This window comes from Cinclus cinclus, chromosome 22, assembly GCF_963662255.1.
Source record: "Cinclus cinclus chromosome 22, bCinCin1.1, whole genome shotgun sequence".
Classification (NCBI taxonomy): Eukaryota; Metazoa; Chordata; class Aves; order Passeriformes; family Cinclidae; genus Cinclus; species Cinclus cinclus.
Genome location: NC_085067.1, coordinates 2,119,933 through 2,137,284, shown reverse-complemented (window position 1 = coordinate 2,137,284; position 17,352 = coordinate 2,119,933). Strand labels below are relative to the sequence as shown.

At 40.2% G+C, this 17,352-nt stretch overlaps 1 protein-coding gene across 1 annotated transcript in view; it reads right to left on the bottom strand.

The window, feature by feature from the left end:
* Positions 1–17,352, bottom strand: part of BCAS3 (BCAS3 microtubule associated cell migration factor) — a 298,217-nt gene that overhangs the window by 183,142 nt on the left and 97,723 nt on the right. Inside the window, exons 17-20 of the mRNA XM_062507332.1 lie at positions 15,029–15,073; positions 9,116–9,240; positions 8,392–8,557; positions 7,165–7,265 (exon numbers count right to left, since the gene is read on the bottom strand). Of these exons, the coding sequence (XP_062363316.1) occupies positions 7,165–7,265; positions 8,392–8,557; positions 9,116–9,240; positions 15,029–15,073 (437 nt within the window). The remainder of the gene's footprint in view (positions 1–7,164; positions 7,266–8,391; positions 8,558–9,115; positions 9,241–15,028; positions 15,074–17,352) is intronic.

The following is a 17,352-nucleotide window of genomic DNA, read 5'->3' as shown; positions in this document are numbered from 1 at the left end:
TTAACGGCAATGGGAGGCGCGCGGCGAAATCCCCGCACGCTGCTTTGAAAACTGACCCCTGCGTGCTCACGGCCCCTGCTCTAAGGACTTCCAGATGACCCTGCAAGAGGAGGAAAGAACCATTTCAGCATGTGCCCTCGTTCATTATTGTTGTTTGTACACATCTGAAAGTGTTTGAGTGGCTGTGCCAGTGCTGCTCCCAGCAGTCGGTTTATGAAACGCGGATTAGGGCGGGCGATGAAGCCGTGAGCTGATGAAGCCATGCACGGGCCCAGGTGTGTCCCTGCATCAGAACCTCAACAGGCACACTCCCAGCAGCCAGTGCACCTTACAGAGCTCATTTTCATCTGTATTATTTCACAAATATTTCACGTGAATGTATCGTGAGTTACTCCACTGCTCACGCAGCGATGCATCTGCCCCTCTCCTATTTACCCCAATCAGTGCTCAGACAGAAATTCAATTTGCTCCCCTTAACACTCAGTTCTGGTTCCTGCAGGGAGCAGAAAGTGAAGGCTACAGTTTTAGGGAAATGTAGTTTTCCCTAAAAAAAAAAAAACTATGAATTCAGTTTCATTAGAAACACCTTTTCTGGAAGGGGCAGGGGAGGCAGATTAACCTGCAATCTGTCACGCCTTCAAGTGTAAGAAGCAAACTTGGAAATTCCATTTTCACCATTTGTGACTCTTTCCAGGAAAACCCAAACACATTCTGTATGAGAAATGTCTGCTTGGAATAAGTTTTCTCCAGGAATATTGTAACCTTTGTCATTAAAAAAAAAAAAAATATATATACACACTTATAACATATGTATTTAAGACCTGCAACAGTTTTAAATGCAGTAAAAAATTCCAAATTTTAAATCACCAAAATTCTTCTAGAATGTATTTTAACAGTATCACTTACATTATGACTTATATGCTCATTCAGATAGCAATATTTCCATGTATAGAGAGAATACCTGAGTTAAAATAAACACTTGACAATTGATTTTCTGAAATGCTACAACTCATTCTCCTGCATAGGAAAAATCTAAAACTCATTTTCCTCTTCAAAATTTCAAGGAATTTTAAATTTTTCCCCAAAGCCATGGATTTTTACAGGACATCTGCACAACTCTTTTGAGATCACTGATGAAGAGTCCCAGGAAGTTCTTTTAAGAAGTGCTTTGCCTTCTTTTATTATATATGGCTATAATAAAGTAGAATTTCATGAAAATTATTCACTGACTTGAGGCAACAGCGGGTAGAAAGAATAAAATGGCAGAGTGGGAATCTAGCAAACAGATTGTCTGGCACTCTGATTTTGCAGTTCTAAGCCTGGAACACTCAACTGACCCAACTTTGTGGCTAGGCCCTCACCTGTGGCAGCAGGTACAGCTGAAGGGCAGGAGTTTGGGCACCACTCACATGACCAACACAGGAAAAGGAGGCAGGTGCAAATGTTCACCCATATCCCATGGCTTGTTGCAGCTCCTCTCCATGGCAGCTCAGGTGAACTGAGGTGAAGCTCCCCCACTCCAGGGCAAGGTCAGAGCTGGTTTTGGATAGGGATGGACTCCAGAAATGGCCTATGTTCAACTGGCCAAGTGCAGAACCAGCAAAGCCCAGCACAGATGCTGGAGTGGAGCAGCTGAAACTGCCCCAAGCTCCTGCCTGAGCGTGGCCCTGCCACAGAGCCAGAGCAGAAAGGCTTTGAACACCTCGTAACCACTCGACAGAGCAATTGTTGTTATGCACAGGCTCTGCTTTTGATCAGTTTTACTGTTTGAAACCCAGCTCGTTGTGACAGACATTGAACATATCCAGAGCAAGAGCAGCTCCAGCCTCCCCAAAAACGTTACACAACATTCTAGAGTTACATATACAGAAAGGGATGTGCCATCACCTGCATTCCTCCATCCCAAACCCACTGTTAAAGATGAACCCTGAAAAGAATGTAAGGACAGCAGTAAATGGGATTATCAGTCCCAGTTCATTCAACTATGACCAGACCAGCACCACACTCTGCTGAGTGAGTTCTGCACTGAGGAGGGCTGGAGGACCAGAATGTCCAGATTCCTCCTGTGGCACTCACTGTCTCTCATTCCAGGCATCACAGCTTGGTTTTCACAGTGCCTGTGTTCACAGCACATATTCACAGTTATTTAACACACTCTCCATCTTACTCTCAGACTTCCCACAATACTCACTAGTGCTGTGGATGTAATTTTTATTTCTGTCAATGGAATGTATGAAAGGAATATAAAAGGGGTCATAAAGAACCATGATGCTGCTTGGAGACAGAAGTCTTGCCCACGGTGCACAGCTTTCATTAGAGAGAGCAGGAAGTGCAAACATGATGTCAGAGCTACAGAGATTATCTGTAAAAATGGTGTTATCATTTAACCCAAACAAACAGCAGGGAAAGGCTCACCCCCTCCCTTTGAAGACAATGGACAGTTACTAAATTTGACTTGCAATGAAAGCCATTTTCAGTGAAACACAAGATATGTGCAACAGTTGGTCCAGAAATGAAAATCTGTAGTAACAGCCAAAAGTCAAAGGCAGCTATAAATACAGGCCCTAATCTTTTCAAGAATCCCTTAACGAAGCCTATAAAACTGATTGTATCTTCAGGCCTAACTCAAGTGCAAATTCTTACTCAGAAAAATGTAACAGCCCTGTAAGCCTGACTATAAAACAGGGACAAGGAAGGAGAATAGGGAGTGCTGGTTTGAATGCTCATATCTTGGAATACAAATCACATTGCATTTAGAATAAACAATTAATGAGACAACAGAAGCCTCAGCTACAGGTCCATTTTTCTAAGAGAGAGTGAAACAATTTCCAGAAGCGGTCAGAGTGGGATGCAGAAACACTGCATCTTTCCTTTTAACACAACAGAAATGCTCTTTGATTATTTAAAAGCCAATTGCAAAGATCTGTCTTCAAAACCTCCTATTGCAGGTTTAATAGCAAAGAGGTGCAAGTACACTTACCAGCAACACAGGAGTAAAGTACAGACTTTTGTTTTAACAAAATCTATATTTATACGATTACATTTCCTATGGTTGAGGGCAGCTGTAATTAATGGATTTCCCTCCTTCCCCTAATGCAGTCATTTGTCAATTTAAACACAGAATGCCCAATCAATTTTGATGTATTTAGTAAGCAATTTGTCAGAGTACTGCACACCAGTTAATATATTAATTCTTGTCACTGGCCCACTTCTGACAACTGTAGGCCGTGTTCATGAAATTGGTCCTGATGAGCCAAAACTCTTGCCTGGAATGTGAAGGTGCCCTTTGCAGAGCCAGAGGAGAGAAATCAGATCTCAGTCTATTCAATACCTTTTTTGGGGCAGTTTTTGGTCAATTTTAGGGGGTTTATTCATTAATGTGTTAATTTGGTCACTTTTCAGATATTGCATCTACAATGCAATGGAGAAGAGAATTCAGAGTGGAGAGATAAGGAAGAAAGGAAATTAATATGAAAGGAGGATGTCTGACCTCCTGGTGATGCAAAGTTACCTATTTCCAGGGCAATTCCATGATGTGCCATGAACGTGACTGTGTGAATTCAAACATACAAAAAACATGTGAAAGGTACAGAAGTCCCACAAAGGAAACAAGGGGAAAGTCAATCAAATATGCAAAACTTCAAGGCCTGGTAAAAGAGCAAAGAATTTATTTGAAAGAAACCTGAACACAGCCAGGGGATTGTCATGGACATGGAAAGGACATCTTAACAGCATCCTCAAGAGTTTATACAACCCAAATCACCTTAATTCCTAAGTACCAAACAGCAGGAAGAAGGCAGGGTTTAAATAGTAATTAATGAAAAACTTGGCAACTCTGTGGAGAAAGCTTTAACACTGCAAGTTCCTGTGGACACCAAAACCCTCCTGTGCACACGTGCAGTGCCTGGCACAACTCTCCTCCTACTGCCAGGCCTGCTAGGACAGTTTAATACAACACACGATGCTATTTTTGTTACAGAAGAAACATCTAGGAAGAATAAAATGTGACTTGGAGTTCCTTCTGTTGTGGTTAGATTTGGAAGTTGCCCAGGACACAGGTGAATGAAGAGGGAATATTAGAGACACAAATAAGGCAGAATATTATGTATTAAATATTGCCTTGGGGTGACTAAACCAGGACAAATGTGAAGAGTGTATAGAAATATCTGATACCTGAAACCCAGCACTGAAAACCTGAGGATCGTAATTAATCCAGGGGTTTGTGGGCTGGACTCATGGGAACAAGTGAGCTGGAATGTGCTGTCAGAAGGAGCTCTCAGGACTGGTTTTATTCTCTCTGACCCACTGCAGAGTTCAGAGCAGGATCCTGACACTTCCTGCAGCCCAGCAGGTCATGGAATTTGACGTGCAAGTTCACTATCAAACCAGGAACTCCCAGAAAGCTGTAAACTCCTCACTTCCCACTTTCTCACCTGTGCAGCAGCCCAAGCTGTGGTAACTGCTCAGGTAGACACGAGCTGCACACACTGATGCAGTTTTCTGCAGCAGATGTCACAGATGACCTCAAAGCAAGGAAACAGCTGTGCTGATCCACTTACAAATACCCTTGGGATAAAGGTCTTGGACACTTGTTGTACAAAACATTTCTTCAAACAATGGTTCCTTGTTCCTTCCTTTCTAGCTGCAAATAAAACTTTCAGATTCTTTAAAAATATTAGAAGCTGAACGGTGTGTTGATAACCTAATGCAGGATTTTTTGAATAGTCTCTGTTTAGCACAAGAAGTCACCGGCCTGGTTTGTATTTTTCAAAGGCTAAGGAAGATTTTGGCCCTGTGTTTTGGCATCAAACCTCTTATTTATGAAAACCTGGCCGTGCAGCCCTCCAGACGTCTCATTGTTCTGCCCGGCTGCTGACAGAGGTACTCTGTGCTAAAAAGCACACTGAGGGTTTTTCAATGACCCAGGGGGCAAAGGTCACTTATTATAAATGGATAATGAGACCTAATGCAATGTTCTGAGTGTGGACAAAGAAAGGGTCTATCCATACCCCCTTGTGACTTGGTCATTCAGGCTTTTATTTCCTCTGCACACTTAATGGAGCCAAACAATTGGCAGAAATGCTATACAGAAACGGAGAGAAACTGCTGCATTCTACCTCTGAGAGACAGCTACAAATAGTGACCCTGAAACGGCGCCACGGCTCCGCTGAGCACTGAGTGGCAGACAGATGGACCAGCCCCTCTCAGCCCCGACTGAGCCCTTTGCTGGCAATTAAAGCCCCCGATGGAAGCTCCAGCTCAGCAAAGCCAGGCTGCAGCTAAAGCCAGTCCAGAGCAGAGCTGCAGGTAAGCAGAGACACAGAGCTGGGCTTAGCAGCTCTTTAACAGGTGGCTTTTGTGGGAAAGCTGCTTGGAGTCCATTGTCAGGGACTTCACTGAGGAGCTTCAGCCTGAACAAATCCAGAAGACAAAACTTCAAAGACAATCAGACACAAATTTCTCTGTTATTGCCATTTGCATTATGTCCTCTAGATGCTCTGCTGTCTTTAGTGGTTATTATTCTATTATTCTTTCCATGTCACATCCAGCTTAAAAGAATTTCTATTATGGGAATTAAAACCTGAGTTAAAAGTCTTATCATTCAAATAACACAAATTCTTTAATTGGCTACGTTGCAGATATTGCATCTACAGTGCAAAGGAAAAAGAATTCAAAGGGGAGAGATAAGGAAGAAAGGAAATTAATATGAAAGGAGGATGTCTGACCTCCTGGTGATGCAAAGTTACCTATTTCCAGGGCAATTCCATGATGTGCCATGGATGTGACTGTGTGAATTCAAACATACAAAAAACATGTGAAAGGTACAGAAGTCCCACAAAGGAAACAAGGGGAAAGTCAATCAAATATGCAAAACCCCTTTAAGTTCATTAATTTGCTGGAATTTAGCTACAACTCATTCTTCTTTCTTTAAAAAGTTTTCAGTACTAAGCCATTTGAAATGTATATTTGTACACATGTGCATACTGTACTGTGTAACAGTATTTGAGCTGTTAATAAAATACACAAAATGAGCCCCATCCATCCCTGGTTTCACTATTTGGGATACAAGTACAAGTGAAACAAGCCAGGAATCTACAAAAAAAAAAAAAACAGCCAAAATACAAATCTTATGGTGCTGAATCTTATCCCAATGTTCTGTGCAGCACAGAAGAAGGAAGACTCTAACTTTGCAGGTTTCCATGACACTTGGATGCAACAGATGGACAGGTAGAAGCAGGAGACCCAATCTGGCACCAGTGTCCCTTTCACCAGTCCCATCCAAAGTGTCTCCTGGCCCACATGGCCACTTGGTGCATCTGAAATGCCCCTGTCACACAATGCTGCCTGCACTGACAACTGTGCACAGCTCTGGTTTCCCCAGGAGAACCTCAACAGATGCCAGAAGCTGCTCCCTTGTGAGACTTCAACTGCTGCATCACTGTGATCTAGACAGAACAGAGACTTGCTCCTCACTGTCAGTAGTCCTCTCTTTTAAATTGCCAGATGAAAGAGAAACACTCATTTTTTTCTACAAAAGCATTATAAAAATGTGTGGGTTTGTGTATTTATGCAATATAGATGCACCATATATATATATATATATATATATATATATATATATATATATATATAGCTACAGGTGTATGAATGTTTCTGAATATGCCATGCCATGAAATATTGGCTCTCTGGGAATGATGTGGCTGGGCCAGACACAGGCCAAGGCAGGTGGGCAGGCATCCCTGGCAGCAGTGCCAAGGCTCCTGAGGGAAGCAGCTGCCTGAGACTGTGGCTGGAAGGAGTCCAGCAACCAGGAGTTCCCAGGGAGAGGGAAATGCAGATGCACTCATTTGTCACTGGGTATGGAATTCACAGGAAGAAATGGCAAAAAGCATGAGAAAGAATAAGGTGAGGAAACCCTGAAGATTTCATGGGATCTGGTGGGTGACTCTCAAGGCCAGCCAAGCACTCCCACAGCCTCACAACTCTGATTCATGGCAAAAATCCCAACACCACATTCCCTGCTCCATCCTTACCAACCCAGTTACACACAACCCTACTCTGGGGTTGAACATACACTGAAACTGGCTGAAAAGTCAACTCAGAAAACCATCCTCCGCTTAAAACGTGCACATGAGACAAGACAAGAAGTTGTCAGCTACTCACAGCCAGCCAGAAGATACTGGTAGTACTGCACAGCATCTGCAGCCAGGAGCAGTGGATGGTTTGCATTAAATGGTGGTTGGAGTTCATTCCACTGAGGAGTTCTGAGGTAAAACACAAGACTATTAATATTTAAGCTAATACAGAGAATGTAAATCAGTGTTTCTGTCATCACATGCAATTATCTATACAAGCTCACAAAATGTTTGTAATTATTTAAATTAGCTTGTTCAAACACTGCAATCCACCACAGGCAGTGGAGCAGCAGGGCCAAATCGTGCAGATTGTGAGGCAAAGACAATACTTGGTTGTTGACTGCAGCAGGGATTGCGTAAAAAAACACCCAGGAAGGAGGTTTAGATTAAGCTGGTAAATATGTTTAGGACCATTGTATGTCATGCTGACGTTATATAAACACACAGGAGAAACTGGGGAACTTTTTTGTTCTGTTAGCTAGCACTGCTTCCATCCTGCGAAGTCATTGAGCACTTACTGTGAAAATAAAGCTGTGTAAAGTTATGGATTATTGATCCAATTAGAATTTTCAATTCCATTACAACCTACTCATTTCAACAATAATGGTCCCAAAGTCTGTGTTGTAATTCTAATTAGGGTGGGCCACTCCTAAATAGCTTGGTAAATCAAGTATTGATCACTCCAGTCCAGCCATAAGGAGCACTAAGGAATGTAGGAGCCAAGAAAAATCGATAGAAAAATATTTTAAAACATCAAAAGCACTGACAACACTTTCTCATCAATTTTTCTTTGCTTTCTTCCACATGTCAGGAATAATTTCTTCTACTGTCTTTAGAAACGGTACCTTCAGCTGCTCTCAGGAAAACTCATAATGTTTCATCTTGGGAATCTCGCTCATGTCTCACAGCAGAATTCTGTATTTCAACACTACCAAAATAATCATTTCTAGTCCTTATATAAAAAGAAAATTACAACCTGATCATTTAAAATCACCAATTAATAAGGATCTCTATTGATTCATAGACATGTTCATGTCTAGCTCCACGTGTAGAGCAGGACTTAAAAGCTTAGCTCCCACTGAGGCAGGGGAACAGTGACAGAACCGTATGGAAAGCAAGGCTGGAATTTCCCTCCTCCAACAGAAAACTTGAGGAGTCTTTACACGAGTGACAATCACGATGCAGCTCATTCAAAAAAGAAAGATCACAAGCATTTTGTGGCTGAAAGGAAGGGAAAGTCACAGGAATGAGGTACCTAACCAAAGTCCAGCTGGCCCTGGGGCAGGTGACCATCTCCAGGGGGGTGTCGTCGCTGATCTTGGGCGCGGTGCTGAGCGGCCGCGGCTCCAGGACATGCTCCACCAGGCTCCCGTAGCAGCTGATGATGTACAGGGACTCCACCACAAACTGCTTGGACTGATCTGGGGGCAAAAAGAGAGAAAATCTGATTGCAACAGCACAGCAAGAACAGAAAAAGCTTTCGCAGAAATAGCAGAGTCTGTGTTCTTTTAAGCGCCTTGTTTGTGGCTAAAAATGTGAATCAAATGTAATAAAAAAGCTGGAGAGACAAAGAGGAAATGGTACAAAACACACAATTTTTACACAATTGTATGAATATCTCATACAAGAGAACCTACAAGGTGTGTTCAGGGGATTACACATTTCCAAACATATCCTGTACATTTGCTTTAGCAAAGGGGTATCATCTTTATCTCACAATCTCTTCAGTGCCACTTCACACGGTACCTTTGGACTGAACTATCAAAGTTGGGTTTCTGTCACTGTATCATAATAAAAAATCAATTATTCATTTCACTAATTAAAGTTTCTTGTACATTTTACCAAAAGCACCCCAAGCATGCTCCTAAAATTCTCAATTGCCACTGAGATTAAGGAACAAAATCCATAAATTGCTTAGAACCTGTCACAAAATAAGAATTTCAGTTTAAATGCAAGTCCTAATTCTGTGAAGTACCAACCTTTTTCTCGTTTGAGACCAGAATTGTTTGCAAACCATGACCTTGAAGCTCCAAAGACTGCAGCCACACAAAACTCCCCTCCCACAGACTTACTGGGTGAAATCTGTGGAGCTGGTTTGGATTTGCTTTAAAGAAAGAACAAAATAAAATTACACAAGTTAATTCTCAAAAAATTAAGATATTCCTTGCTTAACAGCATTTTAAAGATATTCCTTCAGAAATGGGGAGTATCTGCAGCTCCCATAAGGCTGAGCAGGATTTACAGATGCTCAGTGTTTCCCAATAACAGGTCCCAAATTCCCCTGGAATACTGAATTCATTCACTTAAAGAACAACATTGGCTCATAATGGAGAATTGAATTGTTTAAAAGATCCAATACTGAATGTTTGCATTCAATAGAAACAACTTCTGAAGAAATACAAAAAAATCCTAAAACCTTTGGGAATGAAAGTACAGGTTCTGGGTCAGCCATTCCAGGTGTCTTTTCCAAAGGAAGTCAGGAATAACCAGGGGATATGAGTGACAAGGGGTGGGAGGGAAGGACATGCAGAGGGGACAGGGAGTGATGCACACACTCACGAGCCGCTGTTAGAACACATCAGGAATTCCGTCATGGAAAACCAGGCTGGGGCACTGTGCCCCGACCCCACAATGTGCATGCAGCAGATCCAGGGGCTGAGGATGTTTACTGGGACATCCTGAGGGACCTGCAGGTACCTGACATTCTGCTCTGCAGAAACTCAGAACTATGGCCAGAGTACTGTCCATGCCTCAATTCATTCAATCAGGATTCCACCCCTTCCTTAAGAGAAAAGCTGTTTGACAAACCCCCACAAGATTCTTCTTCCTTCATGTTCCCCTTGTTCTAGTTCTTTTAATTGAATTCTTTTATATTTTTCTCTCTATTCTATTTCACTGCTCCCTTCTCTTCCAACCCATCCCTCATTTCCATTTTTCTTGTACTAATTTCTTCTTCCACACACTTTCAGCCTGTGATCAGACCATCCCATTAACTTGGTTTTTACATAACAATCTCCACTTCTGAGAAGTGTGTGTGCAGAGGCGTATGTGCAAACAAAGGAGTGCAAATGTTACAATGGAATTCAGCACTAGATTATTTTTAAACAGCAGAAATCAATTACAACACTGTATAGTTATAATGGTATTTAATTTATACTAACAGATCATACATGTGGCAAGCCTGTATCAGTTAGAAATTAAAACAAAAAAGCTCTGTCCAAAGGAATTCCATCACACTGACCAGAGCCCATGCATATATTCATACAAACTTCCACGGAATTGGGTCAGAGCTGGAGCTCTTGTAGACGTGGGAGAAGCTGGAATGTCCCAAAAGAGCAGTTGGAATTTATAGTCAGTAACTCTGGTATTGAACCACCACAAAGCACTTAATATCCAACTGTTAAACCTACAGCTACAGATGACTGGGTCAGAAATTTGTGTTCCAAAAAGGTCCTGACTATAAGTGTATTCCCTTGCTTGCAGTGGCACATCATGCTTCTATATTAGAATATTTAAACTGAGATTGTGTTAACTAAGAAATTTTTATTAGCTACTCAGAAAAAAATCAGAATATATTTCTTTCACTTTGAAATAATCATCTGTCACAGAACGTGTATTTTTAACCAAATTGTATATTGAGACTTATTTTAGCTCTCACTTTCACACACTCATATTCCTTCAAAAATGAAAATATAAATGTATCAGTGAATTAGAGTCTTGTTGCTTACTTCAATTAATAAATGATTTAGTTTAATATAGAATATTGTTAGGACATTGTCACCCATCAATCACTACAAAGCAAACCAGGAGCACAGGTATGACTCTGCCATATTCACTTCCTCTTGACAAAAGAATCTTTCTGTACTGTCCTAGTATTCTTAATATTCTCAAATTTTACTGAATACAATCCAAGGTTATTAAAATTATTTTACAAGGTTAATGAAGTAATTTAAAATATTTTAAAAAATTGGAAGTAAATGCTATTCTCAGCTACAAACTGGAGTAAAGTTCTACAGAGACAGAATTGCCTTCAAGCCTTGAAGCAGAAGTGAACCTGGGACTCAACACATTTTTCCAGAGTTCTCCACACTCTGAGTCCCCAGACCTGTGTTCAACCAAATACAATTACAAACAGCCTTAGAGGAAATGGTCTGAGCTCAGTTCTATTTACATCTTGTCTTTAGGATGTACTTCTTTCAAGGCAAGCACTTAAGTGTTGGTTTCAGTGCCAGAAGCTTTTCCCTTCGAGGATGATGTTTTGTAGCCAGAAAGAGCAGACCTTGTAAAACACAATTACTCATGTGGTTAAACTCAGCCCTGCTAGCAAACAAAGACAAGCAAACAAACAAAAAAGATTTGTGCATCTTATTGGTTTGGACAGATTTCTGAGAACACTGCTGAGATGTCAACAAGTCTATTCTGAAGCCTCTTGTAGCTGAGGAATCTTTCATTTGACCATCATTTTACTTGATTCCTGAGTTTTCATCGATACATTCCAACTCAAATTTCATTCCTTCAGCAAACCTCCAAAGCCCAGTTATTTTCAGTAACAGTAATGCCATTAGAAAAATATCTTTACATGTCATTGTGATATTTTAAGAACTTGGAAACTATAAATCCTCATTATTCTGTAGATGCAAACACACTCCCAGCTTTATAAATGATAACTAAACAATAATGTTGAAGGTAGGTGGTGAATGACTTGTTTCTGCTATGAACTTCTGCTCTTTCCTTGCTCTTGGCTTGTCAGCACTTCATAAATTATTCCAAAAGCTGAAATTTAGGCACATTTGGCCTCACTTTTACAAAACAGTTACTTTAAAAGAATCTTCATAATACAGTAACTTCCAAAAGACTGTACCATAGTTTTCCTGGCAATGGATGCAGGAAGAAATTCAGATTTTTGGGAGTCAATGTTAAAACCAAGACATGGAAGCAAATGGGACCAAAACATTTCCCATTACAATTTCAGTCTTCATTTCTCCCAAGTGTTAGGAACAACAACATTGTGTTTAAGACATCAGGAGATGAAAAGGCAGTTTACTTTTTCCTCCCTGGATCTACTCCACTGTGCAACCACACCTGGAATTCGGTGAGACACAGCAGTAGTTTTACCCCAATTAGATCTGTACAGAAATCTATATCAGCAATAGAATGTATCTGGGGAAATCTGTATTACTGTTTAATGTTCTAACACAGTTTTGGAGGATTTTTTTTCTATTTTAAATGCAGTAGCACTGAGATGTAGATATTGAAACTGCACAAAAGGAGACGGGAGGAAACTAAAGAAGAAAATGAAGACATCACTTTGTCAGAGCTTAAAAAGCAATGAAGAGATTGAGCTCAGCATGCAAGTTCTTTCATGTTGCCAACCCAGTAAGAACAGATTAAGACCTACTGAAACCATTCAGGGCTCTCACTTGTTGACTTTGTAACACATCAAACTCTGCCATAATCTCTGGAAATGCATTGTGGTAAAGCTCTTTGCAAAAATACTAAATAGCTGCCATATTTTAACTGGTTAACATTTTAATTATTATTATTTTACTAGTAAGAATTAGTACTTTTAAAATATTTTGTAAACCAGAGGCTGCACAGTTCCTGATGGAGCTTAATGTCTCACAAAATCCTTCTGGTTCTTAAATGTATCTTTAAATCCATTATCAAATGAGTGACATGACTTTAAAACAATATATAAATTACATATATGTAATATGAAGGAGATGCATTATATATTCAAATATTTATAGTCAAATAGCACCAGTCTGCAAAGACTGAAAATTCCTTTTATATTCCCAACAAATAGGCTCCAAATAGATGAGATTCATAAAAACAAAAGCACTTATTCCACACCAAACCCACTGAAATGGAAACACCTATGACTGCTGATGGAATAAGCTTTATCTTGACTACATAAGCAGCAACAAAAGTATCAGGAGAAAAATTCTGCATGAAATTTGCAATTACACATAAAATTACAAAAAAAAAAAAAAGAAAAAAAAGTCTGTCTCAAAGTCCAGAAATTTTAATTCATTTATCATTGTGCCTAAAACACAAAACCAAAGATGTTTCCAGTTGTCAGTTTGTGAATAAAGCTAGAAAAAGCACAAAAAGCAATGGTAGGATTCTTTATTCACCAGGCACTTAGCTGTCAAATCAACATCCATTCTGTTTACAGAATTTTAGGTCTCATTAAGACCTTAATGGAAACAACATGATTTTTTCCCTCACCCAAAGTGTGTTTTTTATCCTAATTTCTCTGTAGACGAGTAGGGACCATATTTTTAAGCTAGCACTGGCATTAAACAAACCACAAAAAGAGTCTTGTGAAAGACAGGCAACAATTTTGGAGCCTATTTCATATATTCCCCTCTTTAATCTCAGCCTTTTAATCTTACTTCAATCTAAAACCATTTCTGGTTGACGACATCTCCTGCTTAGTGCAGGGGTGACCCACGCAGCCTTTGCTTAGAAATCCACTGCCAAAACTCTTCTTCCAGAACCTTGGCACTTCTAAGATCACCATCAGGCAAACTCTTTGGTGCACCAGAAACTGCATTTAGAAATGGTTCTTAGGAAGGTACTTCAGGAATTAGAAATTCTCCATTAATAAAGCAAAGTTTCTTTCTTTCTTTCTTCCTTCCTTCCTTCCTTCCTTCCTTCCTTCCTTCCTTCCTTCCTTCCTTCCTTCCTTCCTTCCTTCCTTCCTTCCTTCCTTCCTTCCTTCCTTCCTTCCTTCTTCCCCCCCTCCCTCCCTCCCTCCTTCCCTTTGCTTCTCCCAATTTCCTCCTTTCTCTGGTAATTCTGTGTCCTACAAAGCTCTTAACAAGTTCTTTTCCTGAAGAGAATATTTTGATAGAGACATTAAGGGTGATACATGTGGTGCCAGCTTCTAGAGCAAACCCAAGAGCCATGTACAAATATTCCAACAGATACTGGTGGGCATAGTTAATAGATATCTTTACCTAAATTAAAAACAAAGAGAAAATCCCAAATCCGCAGAAAAACCCCAAAAACCCAAGCCCCAGAAAACTCCTTGCTGGAAGTTTTTAAATTTTCTAAGATGTTCCTACTTCTTCCATTCTTAGTAGCCAAAACTTCCAGCATCTAAGTCCAGTCCTGTTATAAAGTGGTGACTGAGGTGATGCAGCACTGCCTAAATTTTGAACCAAACTCCAACATCAAAAAACTTGTTAAAATTTGCTTTTCTCTTGTCTGCATTCTTATAATATGCTCCATTTTTTCACATTAAAATGAAACCTCCTTTTATTTCAAATATCCCAATTTTAACAGAACTGTTTCCCATGTTGGAACAAGATAATCTTGAAGGTCCCTTTCACCCCAGACCATTCTGTGATGTTTTTTTTCTCCAGAGTAATCAGCTTTTCTTTTTCTTTTTCTTCAGTGCCCATTTCACTGCTTCACCTCTCACTGCAGTACTTTACTGCCTACTCACTGCTAATCTGTCTTATTTTCAGAGGTCATCATCGATGTTTTCTGTCTGTAAGCAACTTAGTGCTACAATAATAAAGGAAGCAATATAGAAAAAAAAGAGAGAGGCTTGTTTGGAAAGACATTGCAATCATTTCTATCCACTTAGAAATAATTTATTTTTTTCAACTTCCCTGCTACTTAAAAATTAAATGCACTCTCAAAGGTAAAAAAAGGGGGGGGAAAAAAAAGTGAATTCAACTCCTTGCAATGCTTGATGGTGAACACGCATCCATAGTTTAAAAGTGAAATTATGTGGGTGGAAACCTATGGATCAGCCATGCGGGTAAACAAATAAAAACAAAAAATTAATCCAAAATTAAAAAGTCTAAGCACAGAGTTATTTTCAGCAAGGACAGCAAATGGAGTATAGGCATGCTGGGTTTGAACTGGGAACTCACCAAGGAGCTTTTATGGAAAAACATCCTGCTCCAAACAGGTAAGGTCTTCACAGAAAGGGGAAAAATGCACAGAAATTAGATGAGAACTCAATTCCCAACAAGTACACTGTATATCATGCCATTAAGATTTATGCAGAAAGTGAACAGAATCGTTGTTAACCCTTTGCTGATGCCCTGCAGGAGCTGCCAGGGGTCAGCAGTGCCCAGGGCACAGCCCCAGAGCTGGGAGCTGCCCGGAGGGCTCCGCATGCCGGGACACGAGGGGACATCGGTGCAAGCTGGGCTCAGAGTTAGAGCTGGGGTTAGGCACAGCTCAGGGCCCCCCTCCCATCTGCTGCCAAAGCTGGGCCTGCAGCAGCTACTGAAGTCAGAAGTGACAGGAAAAGGGGATCAGCATCCAGATCAGCCATGGGTGGGGCTTTCCATGGAACACGGAGGGGCCGAGCGGGGCAGTTCTACAAATTCCTGAGAGGAGGTCAAATAAAACCAACAGGTGCAATCAGAACGTTTTAGGGACAATTACTCAGCCTTCTGCTAGGACAGAAACACCCCACAAAATTCAACTGCTTGACCCAGAAATCTTCTTTCCCCCCTTAAAAGCTTGCACAGATGCAGGAAAGAGAGGCCTAACTTACTTCGAATGCATTTGATGCTCAAATCACCAGATCTAAAGCTGAGTGCTTCTGGCCACCCAACAATTTGATTTCATGTTTTGTTCAAGTATTTTACACAGTGGAGTGTTTTTAACCCATTAATCTGAGGGAATTTTCAATGGATACCTCCCTTGAAAAATCTATTGCCATAGTGACATTTGCATAAAATCTGAAAATTAGCAAAAGGAGGCAAATTTAGAGGGAGGCAAATCTCACATTCTCAAGGCTTCTTTGAGTCTCATTTGAGATGTAACATCATCCACAAAATCTCCACATAACTGATTTTGTAAATGCCAATGATTCTGTTTTCTTTTCATACTCTGACTCAGCCATAAGTTCTAGGTAGTTGAAACAGGTGAAATATTTTCAGGCAATGAATTTCCAGAAAAGGTCCAGCAGTGAGGGATGTATAAAGCACTCAGCCATAGACCAATACAATTAAAAGGATACCAGCCTGATAAAAAAGAATTCAGTGAACTAAATCTGACATGAGCACAACATGAATGAAGGGATCCTCTCAGAAAACATTCAGGTGAAGGTACAAACCTAAGACATATATTCTTCAACATGCAAAGATGCAAAAATCCAATAAATAATAGAATATTACAGAAAAAAAAACTATTTTTAATTAGTACTATAGGCAAAAAAACAATTACTTCCATATAAGGGACTGGCCTTTAAGTTTTTGAATTTAATAAATTGGTTAACATTTCTGGGGACAGAGCTCATTTGGCAGAACCAACCACCCTTCTAGACCTAATATATCATCTTTGAACAGTGCTAAAACCCAATTAAATTGTCTGAACTGAATGATCTCCTATAAAGTCAGCATATCCAGTCCCTGAGTCAAAGGCCAGTCTAGAAGAAGAGTCCAGCACTATTGCACTGCTTAAATATTTAATTGAAAGCTAAATCTCCTGCATAAACCAAAGCCAACATAATTTAAAACCTGGAATGTACCGAGTGTAAATTTGAAGAGTCATCGGAGAGTGGTCGGATCTTTCTGGGAGCTTAGAATTCAATTTCTAAATTATTATCATGGATGTTTTGGACAGTATTTTTTTCTTCTTCTTCTCTGCCTCAGTTGCTCTGTCTTGAAGGCAAATAACACTTAGCTGAGCCCATTAAACCTTTCAGAGGATAACACCAGCTTCTTCTTCTTCTTCCACAACTGCTATATTGATCTGATTATACTTGCAAATTAACAAATTCTCTTTATTTTAATTACAAATTGGCCCAGGTGGGCTTCAACTGAAGGTTTTGTTCAGTTGGTATTGGATAGAAAATTTGTATCACGAGGAAAATGTAATTACACTTCCAAAGACTACAGCAGAGTCTTATTAAAATGCTTTATATGTGAGAAAACCAACTTAGTGCCTCCTTCCTGTTCACAAGAACTGATTTCTTTAAAGATGACCATTTTTTTCCCTATGGTATTTATATAAGCAATTGTTTTCCACTATTTCCTTCACATAATATGGATGGAATGCTAATTGGGAGTGAGAGAGAATCCACAAATTACAGGAGAACCCAACCTTGAAGAGACAGCAGCAGATGGCTGCGCTCGGTGACAGCAAGAGAGCAGTGCCAAGGCAAAAACTCACCCAGGTTCCCCTTCCCAGAGCTAGGGGAGAAATTCCAAAGGAAATCATGGAATGAAGATGATTTACC